Source organism: Takifugu rubripes, chromosome 21 (assembly GCF_901000725.2).
Source record: "Takifugu rubripes chromosome 21, fTakRub1.2, whole genome shotgun sequence".
Lineage (NCBI taxonomy): Eukaryota > Metazoa > Chordata > Actinopteri > Tetraodontiformes > Tetraodontidae > Takifugu > Takifugu rubripes.
In genome coordinates, this window is record NC_042305.1 from 7,428,458 (window position 1) to 7,443,333 (window position 14,876).

Below are 14,876 nucleotides of genomic sequence, written 5' to 3' on the forward strand. Positions count from 1 at the left end.
AATTGGGTCTCCGAGATAACAAAAGATTTAGAAGAACCTGCAGGGATTAACACTGCATGGCTTTATGAGGGATGAATCTGCATTGCTAACACAAAAATTCACCCCTGAGAACTGCTCTGCATCAGCAGCAGCAGCAGCAGCAGCGTGACCCTCATTAAGTCTGACATCACAGGTCTCCCCCGCCACTCCAAATCCAGACTTATTCGACTGATTGAAAATCACTTACATATCGTAGCTCTTTCTATCTTTTGTTTAATCAGAAAGCCTCATAAGCAGGACGGATTAGTGTCTCACGTGTTTACGCAGCACACAGAGTCGACCTCGATGGGGCATCGACAACTGCAGCACCCGAGTAAAAACAAAACTCCTCCAGAGGAAGAGAAAGTTTGTTGTGTTGCAACAGTCACCCGGGGCTTTGGTTTCTTCTGCTTCATTTGTCTTCTTAATGACTGTTTCTAAATTTAGCAGCTGGTTTACAAAGTTCTGAGAGGACTCGAAAACCCATTCACACATTCACACTCGAAATCCATCACACGTATCCGTAAATTCAGCGTCTCGCTCAATAACATGAAGTCTGCCACAGTCAGGGACCCTAACTGAGTCCCTCCAGAGGACCCAGCCCTCACAGTAGGAGGCACAGCGGTAACTGCGCAGCTGAACTGCTGCCCCCGGTGACCCACACCTGGTTTAATATGAAAATAAAAAGGGTTGTAAGGCAGATCTACCTTGATGCCGCTGTGAACGGTGACCGTAGGCGGCTGCCTTGGGGTGGAGGTGATGGTGATAGTGCACATCTGGTTGTCAAGGCGATTGTTGTCTCCGTCGTACACAACAAAGTGGAAGATATCTGTGACCGGCTGACTTCCTGTCTCTAAGGAGGTGACGTACCTGTCAGTGAAAAGGTCATATTTCAAATCTAGAGACAATTTTTCCCTGTATTGTCAGCTCTTTAATATTAATTTTTGATTAATAGTGATGTTTTTGGGGTCCAGCTCTGGAGCTTCATTATGGCCTTTCACAACAATACGGCTGCTAATCTCCACAAAGCGCTGCTAAAATTTAAACCAATAGCTGTGTAAACTGCTCTAATCCCAGTTAATTCGCACAAGACAATTGCCAGCTTTTGTTTGTGTGAGCCACAGAGACAGAAACTAACAGGCCATTTGAAGATTGCCCCTAGTATCCTGCTGAAGCTAATCAGGGCCTCCATTAGGAAAATTGGGCATTTAGTATTTAAATATTTCATCTCCCCCCCACTTCCAGCCTTGCAGTAATAGCTGACTGACACTAATTGGCATGACATGCACGGACAGGCTGAGTCAGAGAACACAACAGAGGGGAGGCTACTAAATTATTTCCTCTTTTTTCAACCTTCTTAACTGGATTTTGGTGATGTTGATTTGTGCGTCACTGTTGTCTCCTGATAACAAACGTTACATCGGTTGTAACTGCTTATTCTGTTTCCTCCTCCTCTGCTGCTGATGCTGCTGCTGCTGCTGGGAACGTCAAGAGCAGGTGACTGAGCTGACTGCAGTGCCTAGGACCCTCTCAGAGTGGCATCAACAGCAATATTTTCTTTTTTAACTGCCTCTCAAACCCTCTTTGTACCTCAGCTAACCCCAAAACTCCACTTGCCTTTTCCAGCAGCAGCCTCATGACTTTTGAGTGGTACTACCTTCGGTCGAAGGGCTCTTCAGGCCCATGCGGTGAAATACGAGTTTATAAATATCAGCGTTGCTGCAGGTCAAGCAGAAAACACAGCTTTAAAAATGAAGCTTTTTTACTCATTGTTCCTCAGACTTCATCACCAGGGAGCAACTAAAAAGAAAGCTAATTTGTTTTTCTTCCTCACCCCCACAAACCTGTGTTGTTTACAGGCTGACAGCTTTTGAAAGTCATTTCAAGTTAATAATTGCTGCCTTTATTCAAATATTCATTTTGAGAGCCTCTGTGGAGCCATTTTTAACAATAACGAGGAAACGGAAGCCAGTAAGTTAAGCGAATTCTCTTCTTGTGGGTGCTGTTGGACTGAGTCAAGCCAAGAAAATACACATAAATTACAATAGAACAGTTTCTCCCGTTAAACTGTTTGATAAACCAAATTAAGGGCTGCACAGCAGCAGGGAGAACAATGGGGACAAATAGTGGATGGAGGAGGATCAACAGCCTGCAGCAGCATCTCAGACCTGATTCTAAGCGTGTTGATGTCCTCCATGGTGAATGACGAGTACTCCCGTAACTCCAGAGGCTCCTGCTGGGACTGGCTCCTGGTCAGGACGCCGTACATTGGCACCGACACCAGCTGGATCTGAATTTGCTCATCGGGGGACGCGTTGTCCTGCAAGAAACAAAACATGATTACAGTCGACCACACAGAGCTCAGGATACAGCCAGGCTGTGTGACAAGCATAAAAAGGTGTAGAAAAGACGGTTAAAAAGAGGGTTTTCGCTCACAGTGTAAGCCAGGTGCGAGCGACGGATCACTGTGCTGCTTTTCTTGCCCACTTCCAGCGACAGCGTGGCTGCCGAGTCCCGCACAGGGCCGTCGTCCCCGGCGCCAAGCACCATAACCTGCACCACTGTCGTCGCCATGGAGATGCCGTCACTTACAGAGAAGGTGAAAGCGTCGTCCTGGCTGGACAGTCCAGCGTGTCGGTAGAATAGGATGTTGCGGGTGACGTCATTGAAGGTGAAGGTGTCACCTGAAGAGAAGTCGAAAATTACTTCTATACTTTATATACATTTGTCTTCTTTGGTGCTTTGCTGGAGGTCGTCAATGGAAGCTGTAGAGGCTGCAGCGATGATTTCGATCAGCTTGACAGCCGACAGCACTGATATTTCTATCTAACCTGATGTTTCCTTTGTAATTTTACTGATGAGGGTTCTCTGGCATGAAAGTGCCTGCAGTTATATCTGGGTTTGCAAAACTCATCTTCTAGTTGCATCCGTGGGATCATCTCACCGCTAATCATGCTGCTCTGAGCGCCGCCGTCTGTCTTAATCAGCTCTCCGTGGATGGGAGCCTCCACCAGCTCAAACTCCAGCTCATCTGGAGCCGTGTCAGCGTCGCTCACAGCCAACTGCTGACCACCTACACGCAGCAGCAAGAAGAAAGATGAAGCCATTTGCAGACACACACTCTTTGTCCTGTCCTTTATAAACACACAAACAACTGCAGTGGTTAGTTTTCGCGGAACGTGTGTGTCCTCCTCTTACCGATGGGCGCCTGTCCGCCCATGATGACCTCCAGCACAGGATCAAGGACCTGAAACACGGGCGGCTGCTGATGGTTGGACAGGAGCAGGACCGCAAAGTCCATCTCAGGAGTGATGTGTTCACCATCAGACACTGACACACAAAGAACAGGAAGGAACATGAAAGCAAACAAAGTCAGCAAAATGAGGAAAACGCAGAAATAAAGAGGAGAAAGAGAATAAATGCATGATCACAGGAGCTGTGATTGCAAAGGTTTCTAAAGCAGCCGGCCGGCTGAAAAGTGCAGGAGTGCAGGAGATAAAAGGATTGGAATGATTTAATGTGGAGAAGATAGAAACATGAGAGTGAAAATGGAGAGGAGATAACAATGGCGGAGGAGAAAGAACACCAAAGGGCAAGAAATGAGAGATTGCAAAGAATTTTAAATTGGAAAAAATGAAATCAAAGGACAGACGGGACAGAAATGGAGGGGAAATTGCAGGTTGGGTGAAAAATAGATTCGACGGCAGAAAGAATATCAGAAAAGAATATAGAAAGAAAGTAGAGGAGGGGAGAAGATTGGAGGAAGCCAAGACAAATATTTTGGCTGAAAATGTACGAAGGCAGACACTGAAAATGAGGCTGAAGACAAGAGAGGATTTGGAGCAAAGGTGTGTGGGTTCTGGGAATGCTCATCCTCCCACCTCCCTCCAAACTGAGAAAGATGAAACACATACCTGTGAAATAGACACTCAGCGACTCTGGCAGACCTGGGGATAAAACAAACAAACATTTTTAGCTCCGTGTGATGGTGAAAGTACAAAAAAACAAATATGGGAAGTTGAGGTGGCACTGCAGCGAATATACAAACTGTACAACAGAGGAAAAGCTGCAGATGATTCAGTGCTGCTGAATGCCCAAAGATTCAGACAAACTGGGGTCAGATTTTGTCTCTGAAAGGCCAAGATTTATTCTTCAAAGGCCATTTGTCACATTCTCCACAGCTGAATGTCACCCCACGAAAGTTCAGCCAAAAGTCAACAATTCAAACAGAAATTAGACTGAGATGGAGGCTGTCCAGACATCATGAATTCAAGTAATTGTCAGTGCCGCTCCTCAAAAAATGAGATCTCACCGATGAAGGAGTATTGATAGAGCTCCTGCAGGTGCGAGGGGGCTCGGGGTGGCCTGTAGATGATCTTCCCTTCATTGACGTCAGCCTGAGTGAAGTGTTTGACGGGGACGTTGGGTCTGTCGCGATGCTCGATCGCACCTGAGGGTGGGAGGAAGGGGAGGCAGTCAGCAACTGACCTTTGACTTCTGCGTGTGGTGGTGCTCGTTTGAGAAATGGTTCTCAGAAATGGTCCCAGGGGGCACAATGCCGACTGTGCAGCCCCAACATTAGCAGAGACAGTATTTAAATCTGTAATTAGTTAGAATCAGTCCTGGTGATTGCTGGGATACACTCTGACGTGACCCTGGGGAGGGGCAGAAACGCACAACTGCACAACTGTACCGCAGCTCGATGGTAATCATCTGGACGAACTGGCTATCCAGTGAAACCAGCGCATTAAGGCCAGTGAATCTGTGCAGCTGTGACAGCAGATGTATCACGTACGGTGCTGCTGCCATTATTGGAAAATGAATAAATAAAACAACTGAAGTCGATCGTTATCTGCACTCAGCCGCTCCCTCTCTGGTGGCACATGAGCCATGAGGGGGGGGGTAATCAGTGCTTTAGATTAATGAAGTCTGTCTTCTAAACAGCTGCAATTTGCAAAATGGTTTTTGATACTTGTTGTCTTTCTACTGTTGACCCCAAAAAAGCAAATCAGAGGTCTTTAGCTGAGCATAATAAAAGTGACTCTGAGAGCAGGGTCCCCGTTCAGAGAGCAACTCGGGACAAATGGATTTAAACCTCTTCTGATCTCAGCCCAACAGAGTTAACAAATTAGAGGATAATGGTCACCTGTTTTAATTCCACATGTCTTTAATTAGATGGGAGGGAGAAGAAAATGCAGCCGTCCATTAGACGAAACAATGATCAAATCAATGGATCCACACGGCAAAAGTGCACCAGAGAGGACTATACCCAGAGACCCTTATAAAGAGCTCAACGTTTTATCTCGAGGGTTGGATGTCCTCTTTGAGACGAAGACAAATTCAGTGTTTACTCACCTTGTCCTGGTGGTAGAGCTTTTGTGATGTTGTACATCAGCTTCTCGCTGGGAGTCTCAGAGTCGATGAAGGACAGCGCTGAAGGCGTTATCTCAGTCACACGATCCTCCAGAGCCTACAGAGACACACAAACACGCAAGCTTGGATTAGAACACGGATAAAACAGCTACAGCCGAACATCCACCACCTCTGACATGTCCCGTGTGACTGGAGAAAAACAAACAGAAAGATCAATATTGTTTGTTCTAAAATAACCTCCTATAAGTACAAGCAGCACTCAATTTTCTATTCGAAATTAAATAATGCCTGTAAAAATGTTGAATAGCATAGTGGGGACATTTGAGGGGAAGTAATTTAAGACCTATAATTCTTTAAGCTAACAAAGACATTTGAAGGTTGTTTTGACTAATTTAGACAGGCAGTGATACAAATACTCACAGAGATCTCCAGCCCTTCGCCTTGTGTTAGCTCTTGTTATTCTCCAGAGTGGTAAGTTTTGTCAGTGCCTTGTCACTGTTTTCGGTTGTACTTTTTCTTGACGGTTTTTTCCCATTTCATGGTGATTTTTAGTTTGCTTTTCTGTTGCTACTTCGTTAAAAGGTTTTTGTTTTTACTTTATTCGATCCTTCGTTCTGAGAACTGTCTTCCTTTGCATTTTTTTGGCAATAAAGAACCTTTTGTTTTACACTCTGCATCTGGGTCCTGGCCTTCTTAACTCGAATGCAACATATTTGAATTTATTGGGTAGTCTTTTTTTTATCATCAAAGAAATTCATAAATATTGCATAGTTATCAATTCTTTAAAGTGTTTTTATTTACTATTATTTTGGTCTCTCACCGAGATCTGTAGGTCACAGTCGGGGGCGAGCTGAGGGAATCCTGGGACTTGAGGCAGGACTCCGATGTTGAAGGTCTGGACAGCGCTCTGTGGTCGGGGGGCCATGGCTGACGCCGTTGTAGACACCTGCAAATGCAACCAAGCTTAGAGAGTATAGAACCCATGCAGGAACAGAACAGTTCTTCCCTATTCTAAGCAGTGTACTGAGGACACATGCTGCCTGCTTATTTATTCTAATGATCATCTCTATTGTGTGTGTCCATTTGTACTGTAATTCTGCCTGGAGTCTCACAAAGGAGTTCAGAACATATTCCAATATTTAAACAAACTTTGCAAACTTCAGCTAAGTGTAGTGTTTTTGATATTCAGGTGGTTTGTGGGGACAGTTAATGGCCTGTCCTATAGCTATATATGTATAAATAATAGTATATCTGTAGAGTGCATAATCATTAACTGTAACTTTGTGAACATATTGAAGGTGGCGAACATGCACTTGAAGTGCCGCACTTCTTTCTTCTGACTCAAAGTAATCAGTTGACAAGCGGCTCCGTATAGAAAAAAAAAATGTCAATCTGACAAACTATCATGTTTAATTGCCACCCCTGACAAATGGTACAAAGCCTTCCAGTGGTTCCGACTGTGATGTCTTTGTATTTCCTTGCCTCAGCTTCCTTTAAAAGTCAAGAGACACTCGAGACCTTAATTTGAATGCAGCACAGAGCAAATGAAACACCCTCATTGGGGTAGATGCAGGCTGAGGAGGGAGATGATTAGAAGTAGCTACAAGCTTTTAAATGCCTCCTTTTCCTGTTGTAATAAGGCGATGAATGCTGCATGGTTCACCCAGCATGCTCTTAGTTATAGAGCCAACGTGAGTAATGGGGGGAGTTAAACCAATTAAGATGAATCACTACGGGGTCCTGCAGGAGGTTTGATTGCAATACTCTGGAATAAAGGACAGGAGAAAGTGTAGAAAACCGCTAAAAAGACATCTGAAAGGACTGTTCTCACCAACTCAGGTGTAAGCTGATGACGCTGGCATTGGAACTGACCTGAAACTGGAAGGAGTCGCTGTAAGGTCCATTGCCAAAGTGGCGATACCAGACCGTCCCGTCATCCACGTCCCGCTGAGTGAAGGAAGTGGCGGAGGTGAAGCCTTGGTCGTAGGTTAGTGGGGGTTGCCAGCCTTCCGGGGGGCTGTCAGCCGGCATGGAAACCAGCACCACCTCACCTGGACCGAGAGGATGGTTCATTAAATAATGAAAAAGACACTATGACAGTGGGCTGACGGGGAGGCGTGTACCATATTTAGGCTGCCCCTCAGCAGCCTGGATGGTGTAGACAATGTCGTCCGAGCTGACCCCCGCGTAATCTGTCTGCAGATACTTCTTATCCAGCCGCACCATCCCTCCTTCCTTCACCCAGGTCACCGGGACAGACACCATGTGGGGGGAGTCAGCAGCCTGAAACAAAGACAGAAACACCAGCGTCAGTGTGGGGGTGAAATAATCACCATTTCAGTGCACGTGTGAAACTCTGTCTGGGCCAACCTCCCCCAATCAGAGGCACCTCAGAAGGCTCCCTCTGTGTCCTGTCCAGTCCAACAGCTCCAAAATCAAGGCTTATTCTGGTGAAGTCACACTGACTCACAACAGGGAAACTTAAGATTTTTCTGCCCCCGAAGCAAAGGAGCAGAGAGCAGCATTAGCTCCAGAGAACACACAAAGCTGGTGGATGACTCAGTGATGCTGGAGGACATTTGAGCAGAGACATTTGCCTGCTGTCAGAGAGAAACCCAAAACTAAGCCTCTTATTCACGGTGTCACTCTGCTGTCTGAACAAAACAGATACCGACCACTTCTGGAGCGCCTATAAATCCAACTATTGATCGCAGGGATATAGAGTCTGTATATCACAACTGAACTGAAATGAGACTTCTTACATCAATAGTTGGATTATTTATTCTGTTCTTGCACCCATTCTACTTGGATTGATGTCCTCTACATCTCCTGCTGACTACAGGGCTGGGAGCAAACACACAAGCCCAGTTTAGGTGGTTTCAATTGGAAATGTCACACCGTAGGTGCAAAAAGAACCAGCCTTCGGCCGCTGAAGAATTCAATTAATTCTCTTCTGAATTTGCACACAAACAATACGTGAGCAGGTGTAAACGACTGGTTCTCAGTCCTGCCTTCCACTTATACTCACCTGGTGAAATCAGATTCGTTTCTAAAAGATAAAAACTTAAAAATACAGGTGAAGAAAATTGAGTAACACCAGCTCATGTACAGAAAAACTGTTCTCTCAGTTAAATTCCACAATAAAATGTGAATATAGAATGCAGAAATCGGCACAAAGAGCCCTAAAATTTAGGATTAAGAGGAATTACAGCAGCCAGCAGTTATAACTTATATAGAACTCATTAAAAAGTTGCAACAAAACATAAAAAAATAGCATCAGTGAATGAGCATGATTAGCTGAACACACACAGATGGACCTTTTCTGACAAACTGTGATGGCACAAACACAGGGACAGCAACAGATTATAAAAGAGCGTGCAGGTGTGTGTGTGTGTGTGTGTGTGTGTGTGTGTGTGTGTGTGTGTGTGTGTGTGTGTGAGGCTGTCTGTGTTTGCAGATAACAGGCTGTGGACCATATGTGGCTCCCTTTTCCCACTGATCAGATCGCATCATTTCAGAGAGGAGCCACGAGCGGCGGGTTTTCCCGGGAACCGAAAACACATAAGTCAGCATGACAGGCTTTTAACGCCGAGGACAACATCACAGAACACATTATCGTCCTCTCCTGATGACCACTAAGGTCCCCTGAGGACGCTCACACACGAAACACTCACAAACACAACTTGTTCAGTCCTGCAGGCTGGCGTTTGTTTAAATAGGCAGATCATTTTAGGAGGATTTGAAGGGTCCCACAGACAGAAGGTTGCTCCTCACACACACACATGTAAAGCAAATGAAATTCAGATCATTGAGGAGATACGATCATGAGATATTTGGACATGAAAACAAAAACAGACCTGGCTTTAGCTGCCCTAGTATATCTGTAAAAAACAGCTTTGATTTGGATTTATTTCTGACTAAAAAGTTAAAAATGTGTGTCAGAAACTGGGTCACTGACTTCACTGCTTGGCAGTATCGTGGCAACAGTAAGCTTTGAATCCATCTCATCAGGTTAAATATCAGCAGGACACGTGTGTTTCTTGGCATTAATCAACTTTGCTAACCAATGTGAAAAGCATTTTCAAGTCCCGCCGTTAGCACACCTCCTGAGAACAAACGTATAAAAAGGACTAATCAGGCCTCTAGAAGGTCTGAGATTGAGGCTGAGGCTGGTCTGAGAGGCTGCTGCAACCCTCGAAATCAGGAAACCAATGACTTTGCAGACTCCTCGACATCCATAAAACATCAACAGGCTGTCGCTCCTCAACGCCAAGCTGCTGTAATAATAATGAGATCACTCGTACATCCATAATCCATTTTGTGTGAAGACGACAAGTCCACGGACCAGCGGAGAGATGGTGAAAGAATGAGTTCTGAAATGAACAGTGGAGGGTGGGTGTGGTAAACTCAGGGGCTCTGGGACGAGAATCAGAGCCCAAAATGTAATAACAACAATAATGACTCTGGATATGAAGTATGTCTTTAGCAATGATCAAATCAACCATCGGCCTCCTCCGAGTCTTCCATATGAGGCTGTTCACCAAAACTATTTCACTATTCTTCCATTTCGACACGGTCAGAAAGGTTCTACAGAGGCTCAGCGTGTTCTGCTCCAGAAAGTGATCTAATCTACTGGCGCTGCGTCCAGCTCAGTCCATCCATCAGAGGATTATTACTGCCCCGATTAGTCTAGTGCCTTCAAACCTGCTAATCCAACTTTTGTGCGCGCGTGAGTGTCAGGAGGGTGTCTATTGTCTCCAGCCCGTGCTGCTGCAGCCTGTCTGGTAGGCTTGGTAACGCAAAGAATGCTTCTGGAAAAAAACGGAGAATTCATTGACTCAAATCCAATAGTCACTCTGGGTTTTAGGTTTAAGCTTTTGTGACAGCGGTCGGGTTCAAAAACAGTCTATGTCGACTTTGGGTCTTATTGACTTTGATCTTATTTTCATTAGTTTTGACCTAAACCCTCTAAAACCTGACACAGATCAGTGTTTTGCTATCAACACACGTCAGAGTAATCGCCAGTTTCATGTTAACAGTTACAGGAGTGTGACGTCGCCTCATAGCAAACGGCGTGTTGATGTTTGTCATCCCAGACATGAAAGGAAATGCAGAGAAAACAAAGCCTCCACAGTAAAACGATTCCCCGGCGCCTCTTTATAAAAACTTTCTAATTTAGAACACTTCCTGTCTGACGCTGCTCGTAGGAGTATCTCCTCCTTTCTCTATTTGTCTCATTGATCTCTTTTCTCAGGAGTGAAACATGAACGCCGGCGTTGCCGGGATTCATCCGAAGCCCTCCGACATAAATCCAGAGTGGTCTCAAGCCGATCCATCAGGCTCCGTCGGATCCATCACAAACCGCAGCATCAGGACTTTACACAGGAAATGGACAGTGCTGTGAATTTGTGCGTGGGCCGTTATTGATTTTTTTAGATTAGGACGTAGGAGAGACCTGAGGCACCACATCTGCATACAGGCAGAGAAAGAACAGTCAGCTGGGGCCGACTACGTTAGCAGAATAATCTACTGCTGCAAGGAAACGGTGATTAGTGTCGTGTGATAGACGATGGGGTTTAGATTGGATGAAAGTGCCACTGATATATGGAATCTTGCAGATGTTACTGATTAAAAGTACCTTTTGATTGATGTGGACCTGCAGGAGGACGTTTCTGAAGCTGTGGCCATCATTAATCTGCAGCACCGTCGCGTCCTCTGCCCCCTCCGAGCCGTCGTGGACGTACTGGATCTGCTCCCTCGACAGCTCCTCCAGCTTAAACCGGCCAAGTGCCCTGCCACTGTGGAGCCGCGTGAGCCGTCCATGGCGGGGAGGTTCAAGGACCATAACCAGGCCATCTGCCGCATTGTCGGGGTCTTCAATCTGCAAAACTGACTTGGTGATGGCGGCCTGAGCGCCACGGCTGTGAATGGGTAGAGGAGCCAGAGCCATGACCCTCGGAGGCTGAGAATGATAGTAAGGATAAGAGGATTGGATTACAGCTTTCATTACATCTATTTTACACAGATCCTTAGCCATTTAGCAGAGTTCTCTCTGGTCTCAGTTGTTCTAAGGTTGGCTGCAACAGACGGAATGAGAATTTTCTCCTAATCACCCTGAAATGTGGGACGATTATCTTTCCTTCAGAAGGTCTATCCATGCTGGCTGCATTTTGCTTCATTCCAGCCAAACTGAGATCAAGAAAGTGGAGATAAAATCTCTTTTTGAAAATGATGCCTTATTAGCCAGCTTTAAACCTGCTTCTCATCAATAACGTGCCCTCTGTGTGTGCATTTTCACCTCCATTACTGAATGAAACTGGTGGAAGTGGACACATCTGCCAAAGTCACAGACGTTAGATGAGCTGTCGCTCCACCTGTTCAAAAGCAGCATGCACTTGAACTTATTTTTTGTACCCATTTGAATGCGTCCTCTTGGATCTGCCTATGGCTAAAAGGCTGGGAGCTAAAAAAAAAAAAAAAAAAAAGGTGTTTATTTGCCAAACAGATGAGCCATCCCCCACTGAGATATCTCCGCGCCACAGCTGGAATCTGACCAGCTCCCAGGCAGCAATCTCTGAGCCGCTGGGCCTGGTACAAAGCAGTTTGGGGTGAGTGTGGTATGTGGGCAGCTGGCTGAGCTCCAGCAACTAAACTCTGGACAAAGAGATGTCGACCCATCTCTGTGTTTTAGTGTCAGCAGGGCTGTGAGTTCTGCCGGAGGCAATTTTCTTCACAATTTAGACAAAGAAATAATCTCTGAGCTACATCTGAGCAGACACGAGGGGCCCACCTAAACACCACGTCATTGCGTCTCCAATTTGTTGGTGGAAAACAGAGATGTTTAGGAAGTCCGCATGACAGAGTGAGTGTGTGTGTGTGTGCTGCTTTTAGCTCATGCTAAGACATGCCAGCGTACCGAGCTCCCCCACACCGACTGGAAACGAACACAAACACAGGTGCACTCTGGTGGGAGGTTTAACCTTTCTTCCTCACCTTACGGCTGATGGAGAGGTGAGGTTTGGAGCTGGAAGAGAGCTGTCGTCACCCACATGGCCCTCGGGGGCAAAGCAGTGGTTCAACAGGAAGGTTGCATGTGTGTTTGTATGTGTTTTACTTCCTGGAGCTCTTTATTTGAGCTGTTTTGGTCTATTTGTTGAATGGTCTTGAGAGGGGTGACGAGCAGATGGAAGCATTTCTTGTTACTTCCTGTGAGTAAATCCGTTGTTTTTGGGGGGGCTTTTTATTTGATCTTTAGCGCTTTTCCTGTTCGGTGATGCAACTGTCTCAACGCTGAGTAACATGGTGCTGCCACACTACTTTAAGTTAGCGTGTTACACGTTTTGAGATTACCAAGGTAAAATACCAGAAATGTAAAATTTACGACCAAATATTGGAGCACGAAAATGTTGAGCGCGAGGCCTCCAAACAAATGCCGCAGAGACCTGCTTTCAGCTATTGGATGGACTTCAGGTGTCTTCTGATGTGTACATGAAGCAACAAAGAAACGCAACACAGCTTTGAGTTGCGTCAGAATTTGATGTCCTCTGATGTGGAGCGACACCTGAGGCGGACCTGATGTGCAGCTCGTGGCCGTGTTTACCTGAGCAACTGAAGTCTGAGACTAAAGGAAGAGCTTGAGGAGAAGAGCCCTTGTTTTCAACACAAACCAGCGCCTGTAGAAAGCTACCATGGCATGAGTTTACTCAGCACAGTGGAATCGGTTGTGGATCCATCATCCACACAAACAACCTAATTGACATCATTAAGTTGTGTGATAATTTAAGAAAAAAAAATCTTTGTTGATAACAACTTTGTGGAAGCTTCAGACTGTTCGCATGTGTCTCCGCAGTACACCTGTGTCTACAGGCGAAAGGCAGCGCGGGTGTCGGCGTTCTCCCAGTGTTATGGTTACCTGCAGTGACACAGCTTGGACCTGAACCTTTCCGGGTTGAGAGGACAGCTGGGGGTCAGTGACCCGCAGGACGAACGCACCAGTCCTTAGAGAGAGAAAGAGAGCCAGTAACATCTCACAGAACTGCCCATTTAAAAGAGCCTCAACTGAGAACCAGCTCCTTGTCTTTACTTAACTTGCTCGTAATGGAGATGACCTGGAAATGTCAGCTTGCCGTAAAGAAATATGGGAAAATGAGTCCCGTGAGGCCAAAATAGTGCAAAATCATTAGAGCGAATCACTTTAGTGCTGTCGGGAGGAGGGGGGGCAGAGAACAGCTTGCAGTTTCAATCTACCGGATTCATAGCAGTTTATTTGTTTAAAATAGTATGAATCAGGTAGCAGTTGTCATATTTTAATCATTTCAGTTTTAATAATAATTACATGAAGGTGTTGCTCCAGAAAATAATGGTTACTTTCACTGCAAAATCTTCCCACTTCCTGGCAGCCGGAGGCCTTTTGCCCCCGGTGAAAAGACCATAGTGGTTTTAGCCGCCGTCACCGTCCACGTGGCGTTTATGCTAAACACACACGTCTCTGGACTCACATCTGTGGCTGTTTGTGAGGCACGGCTGCAGTCATTAGTGTGTAATTTGAGAAAAATATGGCTGTAATATGAAGATTAATCCTTGTCGGGGTTTTAAATTCGTCTGTCTCCATTAATCTAATTGTTCGGCCCGAACCAGCTGTGTCAGCACAAATGCACCCTCTGATTGGCTAAAAGGACATAGAGGACAGAATGCCAGAGAAACGGGCTCATAAACGGCTGCACGTGTTCTCTCTGCTACCAACGTTGTTATTTGGGTGGGGAATCGCACTTTCTCTGTCAGTTTCTCATAATTTATCAATATTTCAGGCTTTTCCAGGAAAGCTCTGCTGGTCTAATGGAGGCCATGGCATGCACTATCGAGCACCGTTAGCTTACGCTGCTGTTTCTCAACCTCAGCTGCACCTGAAACATGTTGGTCTAATCAATTCACCTGCAATTACTATTGATCGATGATGAGGGGGGGGCAGAGCTGAGTTAAAAAAATCCAGAGTGTAAATTGTTAGGCTGCACTGCCTCAGTGGTCTCAGCGCTGCTTCTAGCCTAGAGCAAAATAAAACAGCCGTGATGTGCTGCAGCAGCTCCAGCTCCGCTTCGTCACTGATGATTAGCGGCTTTTCAAATGCCTGGGAGTGAATGGAGCGTCTCCATGTGTCATTTGTTACAGACGGACGGCTGCAGAGCACACCAGGATTATTCATGATGTGCTATCAGACCTGTAGATTCTGAACCATTTTCCCGATGAGCTGCTGAACGCGGGGGGAAAGTATTCAAATGTTTCCACAGAGGGAAGAGTCCCATTTATGTGTAAAAGACATTGCGGCTGCTTGTTTTCAATCTTATTTCCTGCTTCTTCTTGTTGGATAATGGATTTTCACTATGTTGAACATCAGTGCGACGCTGAGAGGCCTGATTCTAACATTTACCACTGGGACACTAATATCTTTGGAAATTTACCTCAAATCTGAATATTTGCTGAATAGCAAC

At 45.7% G+C, this 14,876-nt stretch overlaps 1 protein-coding gene across 1 annotated transcript in view; it reads right to left on the minus strand.

The window, feature by feature from the left end:
- fras1 (Fraser extracellular matrix complex subunit 1) overlaps window positions 1-14,876 on the minus strand; it is a 107,818-nt gene that overhangs the window by 22,493 nt on the left and 70,449 nt on the right. Inside the window, 13 exon segments of the mRNA XM_011615350.2 lie at window positions 726-888; window positions 2,187-2,338; window positions 2,455-2,702; window positions 2,963-3,091; window positions 3,217-3,348; window positions 3,933-3,965; window positions 4,331-4,468; window positions 5,374-5,488; window positions 6,212-6,337; window positions 7,264-7,442; window positions 7,515-7,674; window positions 11,030-11,353; window positions 13,304-13,388. Of these exon segments, the coding sequence (XP_011613652.2) occupies window positions 726-888; window positions 2,187-2,338; window positions 2,455-2,702; window positions 2,963-3,091; window positions 3,217-3,348; window positions 3,933-3,965; window positions 4,331-4,468; window positions 5,374-5,488; window positions 6,212-6,337; window positions 7,264-7,442; window positions 7,515-7,674; window positions 11,030-11,353; window positions 13,304-13,388 (1,984 nt within the window).